General features: G+C 44.4%; 1 protein-coding gene across 1 annotated transcript in view; it reads left to right on the top strand.

The window, feature by feature from the left end:
* The window catches only part of RPIA (ribose 5-phosphate isomerase A), a 31,750-nt gene extending 20,842 nt beyond the window's left edge, over window positions 1-10,908 (top strand). Inside the window, exons 5-9 of the mRNA XM_047067916.1 lie at window positions 388-452; window positions 1,879-1,947; window positions 2,681-2,822; window positions 5,047-5,146; window positions 10,581-10,908. Coding sequence (XP_046923872.1) covers window positions 388-452; window positions 1,879-1,947; window positions 2,681-2,822; window positions 5,047-5,146; window positions 10,581-10,678 — 474 coding nt within the window. The 3' untranslated portion in view covers window positions 10,679-10,908. The remainder of the gene's footprint in view (window positions 1-387; window positions 453-1,878; window positions 1,948-2,680; window positions 2,823-5,046; window positions 5,147-10,580) is intronic.
* The last annotated feature ends 4,234 nt before the right edge of the window (window positions 10,909-15,142 follow it).

Consider the following 15,142-nt stretch of genomic DNA (forward strand, 5'->3'; position numbering starts at 1 on the left):
CCCCATGAAATTTTAATGCCACAGATGTACTGTGTATCTTTTTTTCTACTTGGGGGTGATGTCACCCATGTTGGGGTTGTGTGCTCTCAAATAATTCTAGCTCATCCACAGAGAAGCCCATCAATAAGAAAAGGCAGTGAAATGTCATGGGTAAAAGCGGGACCCAGTGTGGTTTCCAGGCCTCCTGTTTGTTTCCTGGTGACCCTAGTGGACTAGCTTAACCTCTCAGAGCCTCAGTTTCTTGACTGGTTAAATGGGAACAACTAAAAGTAGCTAATAGGGCTGCTAAAGATCGGATGAGCTATTCCATGTCCAAGCTTTGCACAGAGCCTCACCTCCCAAGGCTTTTAGTAGTTTCTTTGTCTTTCCTTCCTTCCCCCAATGCAGATCGACCTCGCAATTGATGGTGCTGATGAGGTAGATGCTGATCTCAATCTCATCAAGGGCGGTGGGTAAGTGTTGTGGGCACTTTCTTGCTGAAGAGTACCTCCCAGTTCATCCTTAGCAAAGCAAAGCAAATTGGAGGACAGAATAAACAAATTGCCACCGTAATGTATGCCAGCTTGTCTTCGTACTAGGAAGTTGATGGCCTTTGGCTGTAGAGCCGGCTTGGCATTTCTAGTCGTGAATAGCAGTCTGGTGACTAGGAACCTGGGCCTCTTTGGTGAGGTTATTCATCTTAATGGATTCTCTGTATCTACATTCTTCTGCTGATTCAGATTTTAAAAACTGTACAAATTAAGCCAAATATATTGTTGGGGCTAGATTATTAGGTCTGTGGGCAGGGGAGTGTGTGATCTTTGTTTTAAAGCTTCTCTTAAGCTCTGTGAGTGCTTGGTTATATATTTATTCATTCATTTGGAAAGCATTTCTTGGGTGTTTTTTTGTTTTGTATTGTTTGTTTTTTAAGATTATTTTGAGAGAGTGCGTGAACGAGCACTAGTGGGGGAGGGTCAGAGAGGGGGACAGAGGATCTGAAGTGGGCTCTGTGGTGACAGCAGAGAGCCCAACATGGGTCTTGAACCCACCAACCTTGAGATCGTGACCTTAGCCAAAGTCAGACGCTCAACTGACTGAGCCACCCAGGCACCCCTGGGTGTTTCTTCAGTGTTGATTTGGAGGGAAGGAAATGGTGAGTTGAAGAAGGTGAAGGCCTGTTCTGCCAGTTCTCATAATCAAGCAGACTGTGGGGTGACACAGAATATGTTTAATATTTCACCGTGCTCTCTCTGCTTCATCACTCCCAAATGGACAAGACAGGTTGTTCAAAGCTTGTCCTTCTCAAGTTATAGACCCTTCCATTCATGCCATGCTCAGATTCAGATGACTTTTCCCTGAGCACAGATGCATCTTAGATGGGATTGTGCCTGGCCTGAGTGGGAACCGTTTCTCCCAGACACAGGCTTGTGTGTTCATAGTGCATTTCTTAGCTCGGGCTGCCTTAACAAAATGCCATAGACTGGGTGGCTTCAACAACAGACATCTTTCGACAGTTCTGGAGACTCTGGCATGTTGTTGGCTGCCTTGTCATAGTGCCCTCACAGGGTGGAGAGAGAACAAGTGAGCTCTCTGGTGTCTCTTACAAGGACACTAATCCTGTCAGACCCAGGGCCCCACCTTTATGACCACATTTAACCATAATTACTTCCTTAGAGGCCCCATCTTCCAAGTACGCATCGGGATTTAGGGCTTCAATATATGAAATTTGAGGGGGACACAGTTCAGTTCGTTACACAGCATGATGGAGTTGGGGATCTTCCTTTAAGAATCAAAAATTAAGTTTCTCATTAAGTGGATTTGGGTTTGTTGTATCTGACATTAGTTTTCAAATTGAGTTTGTGTCCTACCTTGTGTTCATTTGCCTCTTCCCATCCCCAGAGGCTGCCTGACCCAGGAGAAAATTGTGGCTGGCTATGCCAGTCGCTTCATCGTGATTGCCGACTTCAGGTACATTGTTCAGTGTTCTGAGCTGTCCACTGAGGAGGTAGATCAGACCCCAGGCCTCATCGCCATTTTATGGAGGAGCAAATAGAGAACTGGAAGGACTGTGTGACTTTCTGAGACTTGATGGCTAGGACTTAGGGCCGTGTCTTGGATTTTGTTTTGTTTTCACGCTGAAGGTAGATACTGCTGTGTTACGTGTGCTTTGGAAGGAGGAGGAAACAGCTTAACCGCTTGTCACTCTTGTGACAGGAGCACGTCCTCATGTACTACTCATTTGATCCTTGCAGGGAGCCTCAGAGGAAGGACAGGCCCTGCCCACGGGCAGTGACTCAGCACGCCCTGCTTCCTCTGGGCCTCACACGTGACTTGTGTTGTGCATCGCCTTTGACCAGGCTCTCAGATTCTCCTTCAAGGAATCTGATAGAAGGCGCTTATGCTGAGCATATTAATAAACAAGAAAATTGTATGTACTTATAAGATATTATAGCTGTAGAAAGAATATAAGTAATAAATACCTGTGTAATAATCACAAGCCAGTCATAACCACTTTTAACATTTTTGTCATATTTACTTCAAATACCTCATTTCTTAAATAGTAAAATATAGCTAATATATTTGAAGCCCTGTGTTCTTGTCTCTGCTGACCTCTCTTGTCCTCTCATTGTGTCTGAATTTGGTTTTTATCTGTGCCATTGAGCTTATTTATATTTATTGTACTTTTTGACTTTCTTTTCAGAAAAGATTCAAAGAACCTTGGGGATCAGTGGCACAAGGGAATCCCCATTGAGGTCATCCCAATGGCCTATGTCCCAGTGAGCCGAGCTGTGACCCAGAAGTTTGGGGGTGTGATTGAACTTCGGATGGCCGTCAACAAGGCAGTAAGTGGCCAGGGAGGTTTCTCAAGGGCATTCCAGGCTCTCAGTGTGGGGTCCTTTTTGCTTCTGTTAGGACCTCTGTGCCTAGCCTGGGTAGTCAGCTTTTATTTATCTATTTTTAATCAGGTTATTGGTTTATTTTTAGAGTACTGGCTTTACCAGTTTCTATTTTCAAACTCGTGTAGAGAAGACTACATTTAATGCGGTGCATATCCCCTGTACAAGTCGGGGAGTGATTCTTTCTGTCTGTCCTTTGGGGTCTGACGATCCTCAGGTGATCTGACCTTTGTACCTGCGGCCTGGACCATCGTGATTAACAGTGGCTAAAGATGGGCTTTGGGAAGCAAGTATTTGCTTGCTCCACATCGGGCAGCAAGTATTTTAGGTTTCATAGTGTCATTTTCTTTTTCTCCTCTTACTTCATTCTGTTATTAAATGTGACAAGAAGTTGAGTTTCTTGGGGGATATGAACTCCTCTCTAGGAATATGCTTCAGAAACTTAGTCCAAAATGTTTCTCTTCAGCTTTTAGAGTGGGCTACATAGAACTTTTTTTTTTCTCTTACACTTAAATAACCGAACAAGCAAAAGTGATAGCCCAAAAAATGAACTGTAATTATTGACATAACTGTATAACAAGTTTGAAAGATACAGAAAACAAATTCTCTGTGACTCTTCTGTGATGAATTTTTATATTGGTGTGTTTTTTTTTCCTGGTGTTTTTGTGATGTTTTAAAAATCAGTCCCCCCCCCCCCCCAAAAAAAAAAAAAAAATCAGTCTCTAATTCTAGTGGTTGTACAGAGCTCTGAGCGTGGTTCCCTTTGTAGCTGAAGAGCCTGGAGGAGACTGTTGGAGGTCCTCTGTCGTGGCTGCCGTCACTCCAGACAAGAGCCCCAGCCTCCTGCCCTCGTGGGGGCTCTTCACGGAACTCCCACCCCTCTTCCTCCCGTCGACAGGGAGGCCTAGTTTCCTTGCCTGTGACTGTAGGGTTCTGTCAACATTTGTGGTCCCAAATGCCTTCTAGTGCCCAAAGCTGTGGAGGAATTTTAGATTAAGTAACTAGAATGACCCCCTGTTCTGAATAATAGTAATTCACGGTAGCCGCACTTTCTGTTTTCATGGAGGTAAGTTTTATTTAATTATAAGGGAAAAGGAATTTATGGAATTAAGTAATTATAGTAAACATAAAGAGGAAGAGAAGGACAAAGACGGGTTAATACATCAAATCGGGTACTCACAACTTGCAGCCTTCTGGCTGGGGAAGCGCAGTGAACAGCCCAGTTGGAGTCCCGATTGAGGGTCCTGGGCAGAGCGTCCTCCTCTCCGGTGAGGCTTCCAACTAACTATTGCCACCAGGGCAATAGAAATACCATCCATGTGTGAGCTACACATTAAGTTTGTCTAAGTGCAGTCCTGAGCAAGCTGGGTTTTTTTTCTCTTGTCATATCTCACAATCTTAGGAGCCTGGGCATTTGTTTGCTCTTCTTCCCTCCCAGATCCACCAGGGGACCAGCCAGGTCTGGCTTCAGGAGGCATGGGAGGCTTATAAATCCCTCTTGGCATCAGGAACAGAAGGGCCAATTCTGATCCAGAGGCCAGATACAGAACACAAGCCAGCTAAGCCCCCCACGATTACGTATGTGCGGCTCTGGACAGAAATGCATGACGAGTCACACAAACAAGTTCTATGCAGAACATCCCCTGGGTTTTTTTGACCCCAGAATCCATTTCTGCTTCCTGTTTTGGTGGGAGCGCCTGCTTGGGGAAGCCATGGGTACGATAGCACTGCCTTATTTTGCATTACCCGGTGCTTAATGTGAAGCGGTGAGAATGTTGCATCCTGTTGATAGTCTGTTGCTGTAGTTTTTCATTCTAACAATAGTTGAGAATTATCGAACCCTTACTGTGAGCCCTCATTGCGGTAAATGCTTACCCATATGGTTTATACATAAGCTGCCTTATAAAGTATGTATCATTATCCCCTTTTTGTAGTTGAGGAATCTGAGGCTCACAGAAGTTGATGGCTCTTCTGAGCCTCCTCTATGCCTCTGCAGCTCTGATTCCAGAGCTCCTGCTCATTACTTCTTCATGGCACTGCCTTCTAGAAAGCATGAGGTGGGGGTACTGGTTGGAGCGGGTTCATTAAGATACTTGTATTTGGGCATCACCTTCACTTACCTGCCCACCTATATCTATATCCTTGGTAAATATGGAAAATTACCTTCTAGGGTCCCGTCGTGACGGATAATGGAAATTTTATCCTGGATTGGAAGTTTGATCGGGTGCATAAATGGAGTGAAGTGAACACAGCTATCAAAATGATCCCAGGTAACATGAGTGGTGTTTATCGAGCATAGACACCCAAGCACTTCGTGACTGTCCCCCACCTCTGGCTATAGGAGGCACGAATGGTGTGGGGTTTTGTAAGACTTGGTTGAAAAGAATTTCCTTTGTACCATGCTTGGAGTTTCTGACTTCACACCTTTGCTGCCCCCAGGAACAGTTCTTGATTACCTAGCAGCTTTGTTGGTTGTGCATTTCACAACCCATTCCAACTGGGATAGGCCTGGAGCTGATGGAGTGTCAGGGGGGTTGGCTTGAAATAACCACACCCCCTCTGGGTAGAGCCTTCCCTTCCAGAAGCTTAACTGTAGCCTTTCTGATTTTTTGTGGGCTCTCTTCTTAAGCAGTGGGGAAAAATGACACCATTCACCCATACTCATTAATTACATACCACAGGCCAGGTGCTATGCTGCATGTTACAGGGAATGCTCCCATTTCTAGAATATGACTCTTTCTCGAGGAAAGTTCATGTATACCTGGTTTGGAAAGCGGTGTGTGGCTGTGTAGAAGCCATGCCTACAGATAAGATAGAATGTGCTATATTTGCTGGAGAAATACCAGGAGTCTAGAGTGCACATGGGTTGATTCCTTTGGAGAATGTGGGAAAGTCCCATGGGAGAGAGGTGGCTTTTGACCTCTGCCTTAGCATAATCTAGACACTGCACGAAGTGTTTACAAACCCTCCAGTTGGCTGAGATAGTTAGAGAGGAGGACAGGGATCAGGGAAGGTTCAACGACTTGCCTAAGGGCTGCAGTGCCAAGAGGGGAGCCCTGAGTTGTTTTCCTCTAGACCCTGAAGCTTTAGTCCTTACTTCTTCAAGTGCCAGGTTGAGGAAGGGCATCTGTGACATGAACACTGGGGTGGGAGAGCCTCTACTGCTTGTAGCAGGGATCTGGGGCCCCGGGTAAGTAAGGCTGGGTGGGCAGTGTAGAAGGTAGTCATGTCCCCAGGCCAGAGGAGTATTGAAGGCCCCGGCGAGGGGATCAGATGGAGGAAGCAGATGTGAAAAATACCAATCATACGGTATTGAGAGACTAAGATTCTGACTGGGAATATTTCATGGCATAGCATATTTTTGGGCCAGAACTGGCTAATGGGGCAGGTAAGGTCAGTTTAGCAGATTGTAGGGGCTAGGATTAGATCCAGGAGCAGGCTGCCTGGATAAGGTTCCTAATCCAGCCTCACTCTGGCAGTGTGACCTTTGTGCAGTTAGTTAATGTCTCTGTGACTCATTTCTTCCTCTGTAAAAGAAGCTAATATTAGTGCCTACTTCATAGGATTGTTGGATTAAATGAGTTAAAATGGTGCCTAGCACATAAGGGAGGGAGTGTTTGTTGAATGAATAAATTCCCAGGAAGAAAGGATAGTATTGTCACCATTAATTAAACATCCTAGATTTTAAGTTATCCATGCTATTTGGGAATGAAAATGGTGTGAATAAAAGCCATGTAATAAGGAGCTAAGTATTCTTACTGGAGTCTGTGGTTTTAGACTGACTATCTTTAAGCAGATTTATTAAGCACAAAAGATGAATTGAATTATGCTTATTCTCACTTAGTGTTCTCATTTAATGGAAGGAGTAATGAGCCAAGAGAGCAAGAGGAAAAGACGACGCAGAGGTCACTAGTCACTGTTAGTAAAATGGGAGCGTTTGCCCCTGATGGTAATGCAGATAGACCCAGGGGGCGGTGTAGGAAGCTGCTCACTAGTGTGAGCTTTGTGCCCCTGCAGGTGGATTTCTTGCAGTGCCCACTAGGTAGCTCTGTTGCTCCTGCTCAGACCTTTCTTGGCTTACTGAGACCTGAAGCTGTCGTTCGTGAGGAAGTTTCTCCGATATTTGCCCTCTGCCTCATTAAGTAGAAGCTACAGCCTGGAGAAGTTCAGAATCTTAGTAGAAACTTAAACCAAAGAAAATGAGGAAAGAGAGGCTAGATGTTAAATTATTCAGTATGATGCCACCAGAAGCATCAATGTGGCTTGTTGCCTCCTCCCATTCTCTCCCCTTTTCCTCATCTGGTCTGTTACTGCTGGACTAAAAGCCAGGGAAGGGAAGACGGCAGGTTTCCCTGTCTGCCCCTACCGCCCTGCCCTTGCCCGTGTGTGTGTGTGTGTGTGTGTGTGTGTGTGTGTGTGTGTGTGTGGACACTCAGAGGACAGCTGGACTGGTGCTTGGCTGCTCACTCGCTCTGTTGGCTGTTCCATTGGGTTCCACCCAGAGCACAGAGCTCTATAGAAGGGCCAAAGCTCACGGGTTCTTGCCCCTGTGCTCACAGTGAGCCACCTCTGCCCTCTCTGTCACTGGGGTATGGTCAGTAACCCGAGCAAAGGTGCTCTGAGATCAGACCAACTCCTGTCCTTCCTCTCTACTCTTTCTTCGAAGCCTTTTCTGAACCTGGTTTGACTTTCTCTTGGCTCAGGAGGAAGCTGTCACCTCGTATTGCAGAATTGTTGGGTCTTACGTGGCCACTTTGCTTCCTTTGGGAGGCTTTAGTCGGGTTGGTGCAGGGCCGTGCCAGCGACCTCTAGGTTTCGGCAGCTTTTTCTTCTGCTTGATGGCTTTTCATCACCGATAGATGATTTTGTTTCTTTATGTATTGGGGGACTTTTTGCGAAGTTTTAATTTTAAAATTCGTTTTATTTTACATTGTTCAACGTTACAAGAGTAAACAGTGAAAAATCCCTTCCTTCTTTCCCTCCATCTTTTCCTGTCAGATGGTGCCAAATTGCCCTCCATGGATTGCACCAATTTACCCTTCTAACAATTTTCCCTACACACCCGTTCATCAAACTTTATTTTCCTGATAGTTGAACAGTTTTATTCATTGTGGCATGTATGTATATATGTAAATATTTTTGGTAAATGTTGCATACATTTAATTCGCATCACGGAATAGTATTCCATCGTATTTCTGTGTGTGAAAAAAAGTGTTTGTCTGGAGATTCTATTCTTGATGAGCATTCGTGTGTTTCTGGTTTTAGGCTATTAGAAAAAGTGCTGCTGTGAACATTCTTATACGTGTCTTTTGATGACCATGTGTGTGCCTAACAATTGCATATATACCTAGGAGTAGAATTGCTAGATTGTTAGGTATGAATACGTTCAGCTTTAGAAGATGTACTAACAGGTGTTTTCCAAAATGATTTTGCCAATTTCCTCCCACTGTCAGTGAGTGGAAGTGTCTTTGCATTCTAGTCAAATTTCATTATGTTCATTCTGGTGAATGTTTGCATTCTCTTTTCACTAATTAGTTTGAGCATCATTTTTTATGTCCACTGGCCATTTTATATAGCTTCTTTTGTAACGTACCTCGTTAAGTCTTTTGCCCGTTTTTCTACTAGGTTGTCTGTCTTATTGACTGGGAGTACTGTCTACATATTTTGATGAGGGTCTTTTGTTGGATATATGCATTGCAAGTGTCTTGAACTCTGGGGGAGACTTCTGAGGCCGATAGTATGATCGAAAATAACTGAGAGTGTAAATAGCCAAAGCAATGTTGAGAAAGAACAAGGCTGAAGATATTCCAGATTTTAAGCTATATACTACAAAGCTGTAGTAATCAAAATGGTATACTGCCACAAAAATAGACACATCAATCAATGGAACAGAATAGAAAGTCTAGAAATAAACCCACGCGTCTATGGTCAATTAACCTACGACAAAGGAGGCAAGAATGTACAATGGGAGAAACCGTGTCTTCAGTAAATGGTGTTGGGAAAACTGTGCGGCTACATGCAAAAGAATGAAACTGGATCACTTATACTATACACAAAAATAAACTCTAAGTGGGTTAAGGATGCCTGAAGCCATGAAACTCCTAAAAGAAAACATAGGCAGTAATCTCTTGGACGTTGGCTTTAGCAGCATTTTTTTCTGGATCTTTCTCCCCAGGCAAGGGAAAGAAAAGCAAAAATAAACTATTGGGACTACATCAAAATGAAAAGCTTTTGCACAGTGAAAGAAACGATCAGCAAAATGAAAAGGCAGCTTACTTGATGGGAGAACATATTTGCAAATGATATATCCAGTAAGGAGTAATATCCAAAATATATAAAGAACTCTTACAACTCAACACAAAAAACTAGCACTCTGATTAAAACGGGGCAGAAGATCTGAATAGACATTTTCTCAAAGAAGACACACAGATGGCTAACAATCACCATGGAAAGATGCTCAGCATCATCACTCATCACAGAAATGCAGATCAAAACCACAAAGAGGTATCGCTTTACTCCTGTCAGAATGGCTAGAATGAAAAAGATAAGAAATAACAGATGTTAAAAAAACACAAATGTTGGCGAGGATGTGGAGAAAAGGGAACCCTCATGCTCTACTGGTAGGAATGTGAATTGGTGCAGCCGTTATGGAAAACAATATAGAGCTTCCTCAAGTTAAAAATAGAAGTATCACATCCAGTAATTCCACTACTGGGTATTTATCCAAAGGAAATGAAAACGCTAATTTGAAAAGATATATGCACCCATGTTTATTGCAGCATTATTTACAGTAGCCAAGATAGGGAGCAACCTAAGTGTCCGTTGAGAGATGAATGCATAAAGATTTGGTGTATATGTGCAATAGAATGTTACTCAGCCATAAAAAAGAAAGCAAGCGATCTTGCCATTTGCAACAATGTGGATGAGCCTAGAGGTATTCTATGAAGTGAAATAGTCCTAGAAAGACAAATACCATATTTCACTTACATGGAGGATCTATAAAACAAATGAACAAACAGAAAACAAACAAACAGAAACAGACCAATGGTTGCCAGAGACGAGGCATAGGGGAATAGGCAAAATAGCTGAAGGGGATTAAGAGGTCTAAACAGTTATAACATAAAGAAGGCACAGGGATGAAAAATACAGGGTAGAAAGTATAGTCAATGATATTGTAATAACTTTATATGGTGACAGATGGAAACTACACTTAACCGTGGTGAGCATTGTGTAATGTACAGAATTGTTGAGTCACTATATTGTGTACCTGAAACTAACCTAGCATTATATGTCAACTATACTGCAATTAAAAAAAATAACAAGTGGGAGTGGAGGTTACTTAGTCAATGGAGGGGCTCTCTGAAGAGAAGACTTGTCATCTGATGCCTGAAGGACAAGAGAAGCACCATTCCCTTGAAGTGCTCAAAGACGACTAGTTCCACAAACAGAATAGCATGAGCAGAGGCCCTGAGGTAGGTAAAAAGTTGGCACATTTGGGTAGACAAAGATGGCAGGGGAGAAAGGGATTGTAAGAATAAATAAAAATGATCAGAATCTCTTTCATTGTTCTGGGAGGAAAGACTTCAGACCTGTCATTTGTCCAGTGCTGCTAATGGTGGTTGCCCTTACCGACCCTACTATCCTTGACCCTTCATGCCTTGGGGAGCTGAAACTTAATGCTTATTTTCATCTTTCATCCTGCAGGCGTGGTGGACACAGGCCTTTTCATTAACATGGCTGAGAGAGTCTACTTCGGGATGCAGGACGGCTCCGTGAACATGAGGGAGAAGCCTTTCTGTTGACCGTGCAGGAGCGAACTGTGTTCACCTTGAGCCCCCGGCCCACAGCTGAGGTGGACATGCCTCTCCAGGAGCCTTTGCCTTAATGTCTCTGTGCCAGATAGACAGCTGGCAGGGTGGGGGTTGGGGGGTTAAATCCAGTCTTCTGAAGTATTGTTATTTAATGTCTTTTTAAAAAGAGAAATATAAACCTATATATTTTTACTATTAAAAATACTGTTTTTTTAATAAAGTAGAACTTGATTTCATGTTTTATATGAAACATTTACCAAAAAAAAAAAAAAAAAAAAAGGGAACTGTCTTTTAAACTTTTAACTTGAGCCTGCTGGTTAAGCATCTGAATATTGGGTTTGCTGAGAAACGTAAATCAAAACTTTCCTTTAAACTGGTGAAATGAAGGGCCCAGCCAGCAGTGATTCCCTGATGCCTTACTGGAAACATTAGAGTTTACTTTTCTACCACGCTGTCTTGTCTTTAGTTTTTGTTGTGATCACGTACAATACTTAGGTATATATTTTAAGGTGAGGTTTACAGAAGTCTGGCGAGTGGAGCAGTGTGGTGTAGAGTGACTCAGAGTGTGAACCGTCAGGGAGAAAATGTGGTTCTTTTGCTAAGACCTGGGGGTTCCTTCAGACCCCTGTTGTGGGAAGCAATTGGCCAGAAATACTTGCCAGTCCTGCCAAAGCACTGCTGTGAAATGTGAAATACTTTTAAATACTTGTCTTTTTGTTATTGTTTCTCTTCCTTTATTATTACTTGCATGGGGCGTCAGAAGCTGTCATCTCCTCGGACTGTTTGAGGGTTGAAATAAAACAGTGTGGTGCCACTTTGACTCTTTGTCTTTACTGTTTGCAGTCATTTTGAAGTAAAATCGGGATCAGTTTGGCTCCCCGGCGTACATTGGGTTTTTGATAAGGGGTGGAATTTACTCGAGAAATCTTGAGCCAAAAAGACCAGATTGATAGTTCCTGTATTTCTGAGAGAGCTCGATGTCAACTTTATTCCACAGACCTTTGTCAAACGCTATTTTCTTTGTTAATGGAAGATAACTCAGCTGAACGGAAGTCGCAGATTATCCCCAAGCGTTCTGTTAGTCAGACCATTAGTCATAGAAGCTGACAAGCATTAAGCAGGTTACCCGTATTCCCTCTTTATTCTCCTCACCAATATTCAGGCTGTGTGTGCCCAGGGAGCAGTGAACTGCCAGAAAGCCTCACAGACAGGGAGAGGGAAGGCCACGATCCCCTCGGTGGTAATTCTGGGTGGGACTGAGGAATGCAGCTTGCTAGGTGTTTATGCCCACGGCCTTTGGCTCCCCGGGGCCGACCTCGCTGGAGACTCGGAGTAGGCCTCTCCCTCAGCCTGCCCTCCATCCTGAAGCTTGGATTGTAACTACCAAGCTTGTTGGCTGGCCTCTCAGTTCCTGCTAAACCAGGTAGCACAATGAAAGTTAACAGAACCAGCATTAAAGAGGCTCTTTTCCTTGCCGACTTCCTTCTCTTTTTCTTTGCTCTTAAGGTGCTGTTTATTTATTTATTTTTTAGATTTATTTTTTTTTAAGAGCGCGCAAGTTGGGGAGGGGGGCAGAGGGAGAGAGAGAGTCCCAAGCAGCCTCCACACTCAGCATGGAGCCCCGTGCGGGGCCTAATCCTACGACCCTGGGACCATGGCCTGAGCTGAAATCAAGAGTCAGGGGCTCAACCTACTGAGCCACCCAGGTGCCCCAGGATGCTCTTTAAAAATGGTTGCCTCATACTTGCCAAGGAAACCTATCGTTAGGAGTGCTTTAGTTTTCTTCAAGCCTGCTCTGGACTAGATGATGAATTTTGTACAAAATGGGCATCAGATCTTAGCTGAGAAAACTTGATAGAACCAGTTTTTGAAATCCTTTAAAGCTCTTGTGGCATGGGTTAAATTCAGGGATAAAGATAAAGTTAAACTGGGTGTCCGAAAGCCACCTGCATGCTCCACATCCCGTGGACATTTTCAGTGGGTTTCAGGGCTGTTCGCACCTGTGGCCAGACTGCAGCTCCAGAGAGTTACTGTGAGGTTCTCCTTCTCTTGAAATAAACAAAACATCCGCCGTGCTTTAGGCACACATACAGCACTTTGTTCTAGAGGTGAATTTTGATTGAAGGTTCTTCCATAAAATTGTAATAAAATGTGATCTTGCAGGTGATACATGGGGTGGAAAAAGTTTTCAGGCACATGATGAATCCAAGGGGCACAGGGCAAGCTGCAGGTTTGGCATTTGGGAAAGGTTATAACCGAGTTAAGCTGCCACACTTTTGGGAGGCATATGGGGGGGGGATCACTTGCATTTGAATAAAACCTATTCAATTTTGGTTTCAGCTAGAGCTCATAAAGTTTTGATTCACTTACCAACCTTTTTCTGAAGTTCCCGTCATGTGCCAATTTCTAGTAAGACCCCTCTCACACCCTAGATGCTTCTGCCCTGGTGGATGAGCCTGGCAGGTTGACCGAGGAATGCCGAGATGGCACTGTGATATGAGGGAATTAGCATAGTGGGGAAGAGGTGGGCGAGTAGGTGGGAAAAACGGTTATCAGGTGACTGGCGACAGCCCCCTACCTGTCATCACTCCCCTTGTGCCAGGTGCTATTCTGGGCCTTTGCCCTGTTACCTTAGGACAACTTCATAATATTTATTCTCTTAATTTGCAGAGTGAGAAACTGAAGTTTCGTTTAACTTGTTCAGGTCATACACTGGAAGGTAGGCCAGACTTAACTGGCTCCAGGCCTTACTCTAATTCGAGGTGGTTGTAGAACTCTGAATAGTTTGTATTCCTTAATTCTCGTGTCCATCATTTGCAACTTGAGCCACAAGTAATTTGTTAAAGGACCGAAGTTAATGAAGTGGTTTATTTATTTGTGTGTGTGTGTGTATGTGGGTGTGAGTGTAGGTTCATGAGTCATCCTATTATATTAATTTCTGTTTCTGGATGAGCTTTAATGGCAGAAAGGAATAGAACACTGCACCAACCTAGGGTGGGCCATGGAAAAGTGCACTTTGGAGAAGTCCTCCTCATCTGTCACCATTGACTTTTCCCCTCCCCCATGCTTGTTCCCTCTTTTCCTTTCCAGGTCTGGGGAATAGGTAGATAGGCACAGGGGCAACCAGCAGCATGGCTCGCCTGGGAAAGGGTGTTTATGGCCAAGATTGTTAGTTCCCTTTAGCCAGACTCTTCAGAAACGCATGGTTGGACAGAGTTGGTTTTATTGACCCATTGAATTAGGGAAGTCAACATGCCAGGCAGGGCTGTGGGGTGTCTCAGTCAGAGGGTGTTAGGGCCTAGGGGATTTGGGCCTGGCTCTGGTGCTTTGTAGGAGGGCTCAGGGAAGCAGGGCTCTGCTCCGGATTGGATTGGATTGCATTGGATTGGATTGGATTGGATTGAAATGGATTGGAAGCAGGAAAATTCTGTGTTCGGTATTTTCATTTTTACCAAGAAGGTGAGAAGGATGAGGCTAAAAATCTGGGACTGATAAGGAAGCAGCAGTCGTTTAGCCAGAATATGGGGACGTCTGGTCCTTTTTGTGATTTGGACAACGTTCAGTTTTGGTCTATGGTGAGATGTAGTTATGGAGTCGTCTGGTTTTTGTCTTTGTCCGTCACAGTCACAGAGTAGTCGTGTCTGATGGAGTGAAATTGTTGATGTTCCCCAGGAGAACACCACAGCCTTGCTGTGGGTGCCAGGCCAGCCCGTAGCAGCACCAAGGCCTGACGAGAGAGCTGGTGGTACAGGGCTACGTTTCTCTTTCTCAGGATATGCGGACCCCAGGATGCAGGAGGCCTGAGCATTCTCTGATCACCTCTTCTTCTCTCTTTGATTAACAAGTATTGAGCACTTGCTGTGTACCAGACCCTGGGATGAAGGAGTCAGGCCACAGATACCCGTGACGTGGCTCCAGCTTTCAAAGACGTCATTGATGCCATGACAACCGTGCCTCCTAACTCTCTCAAAGGCCTAAGTCTGCTCACTGCCTGTCACACCTGGCAGCTGAGGCAGCCAGATTTAGGATTGCATCAGTCTCCACTCCCCACTAACCCGGTAATCAGATGATGTTTTTGTCACAGGTTCAGTGCCTCTGCTTTTTTGGTAACCGGGTTGTCTGGTAGGGCAGCAGCACACTCCAACAGAGCCTAGCATTCAAATGTGCCCGTGTTGACTCTGCAAATAAACATCTGTAGTGGTGCTTTGAGAAGGGTGAAGGGTGTATTCATGTGGGCGGTGGGATGGGGCTGGAATCCAGAGAGGGAGGGAAAGGCCTTCCCGGGGAAGGCAATTCCAGTGTTCCGTGGTCAATACATTATGCAGAATGATGCACGAGATAAATTCAGCATTGAAATTGATTCCTTTATGTCAGATCACTGAGAAGTATCTCTGCTCAGCAGCAAGGTGGGAGAGGAAACAGCTCCGTCTCCAGGAACTAGAGCCCTGGCTGCCT

Source organism: Lynx rufus, unplaced genomic scaffold, assembly GCF_022079265.1.
Source record: "Lynx rufus isolate CCGP_SWC_20201006 ecotype Redwood Valley unplaced genomic scaffold, mLynRuf1.p SCAF_8, whole genome shotgun sequence".
In the NCBI taxonomy this organism is placed as follows: domain Eukaryota; kingdom Metazoa; phylum Chordata; class Mammalia; order Carnivora; family Felidae; genus Lynx; species Lynx rufus.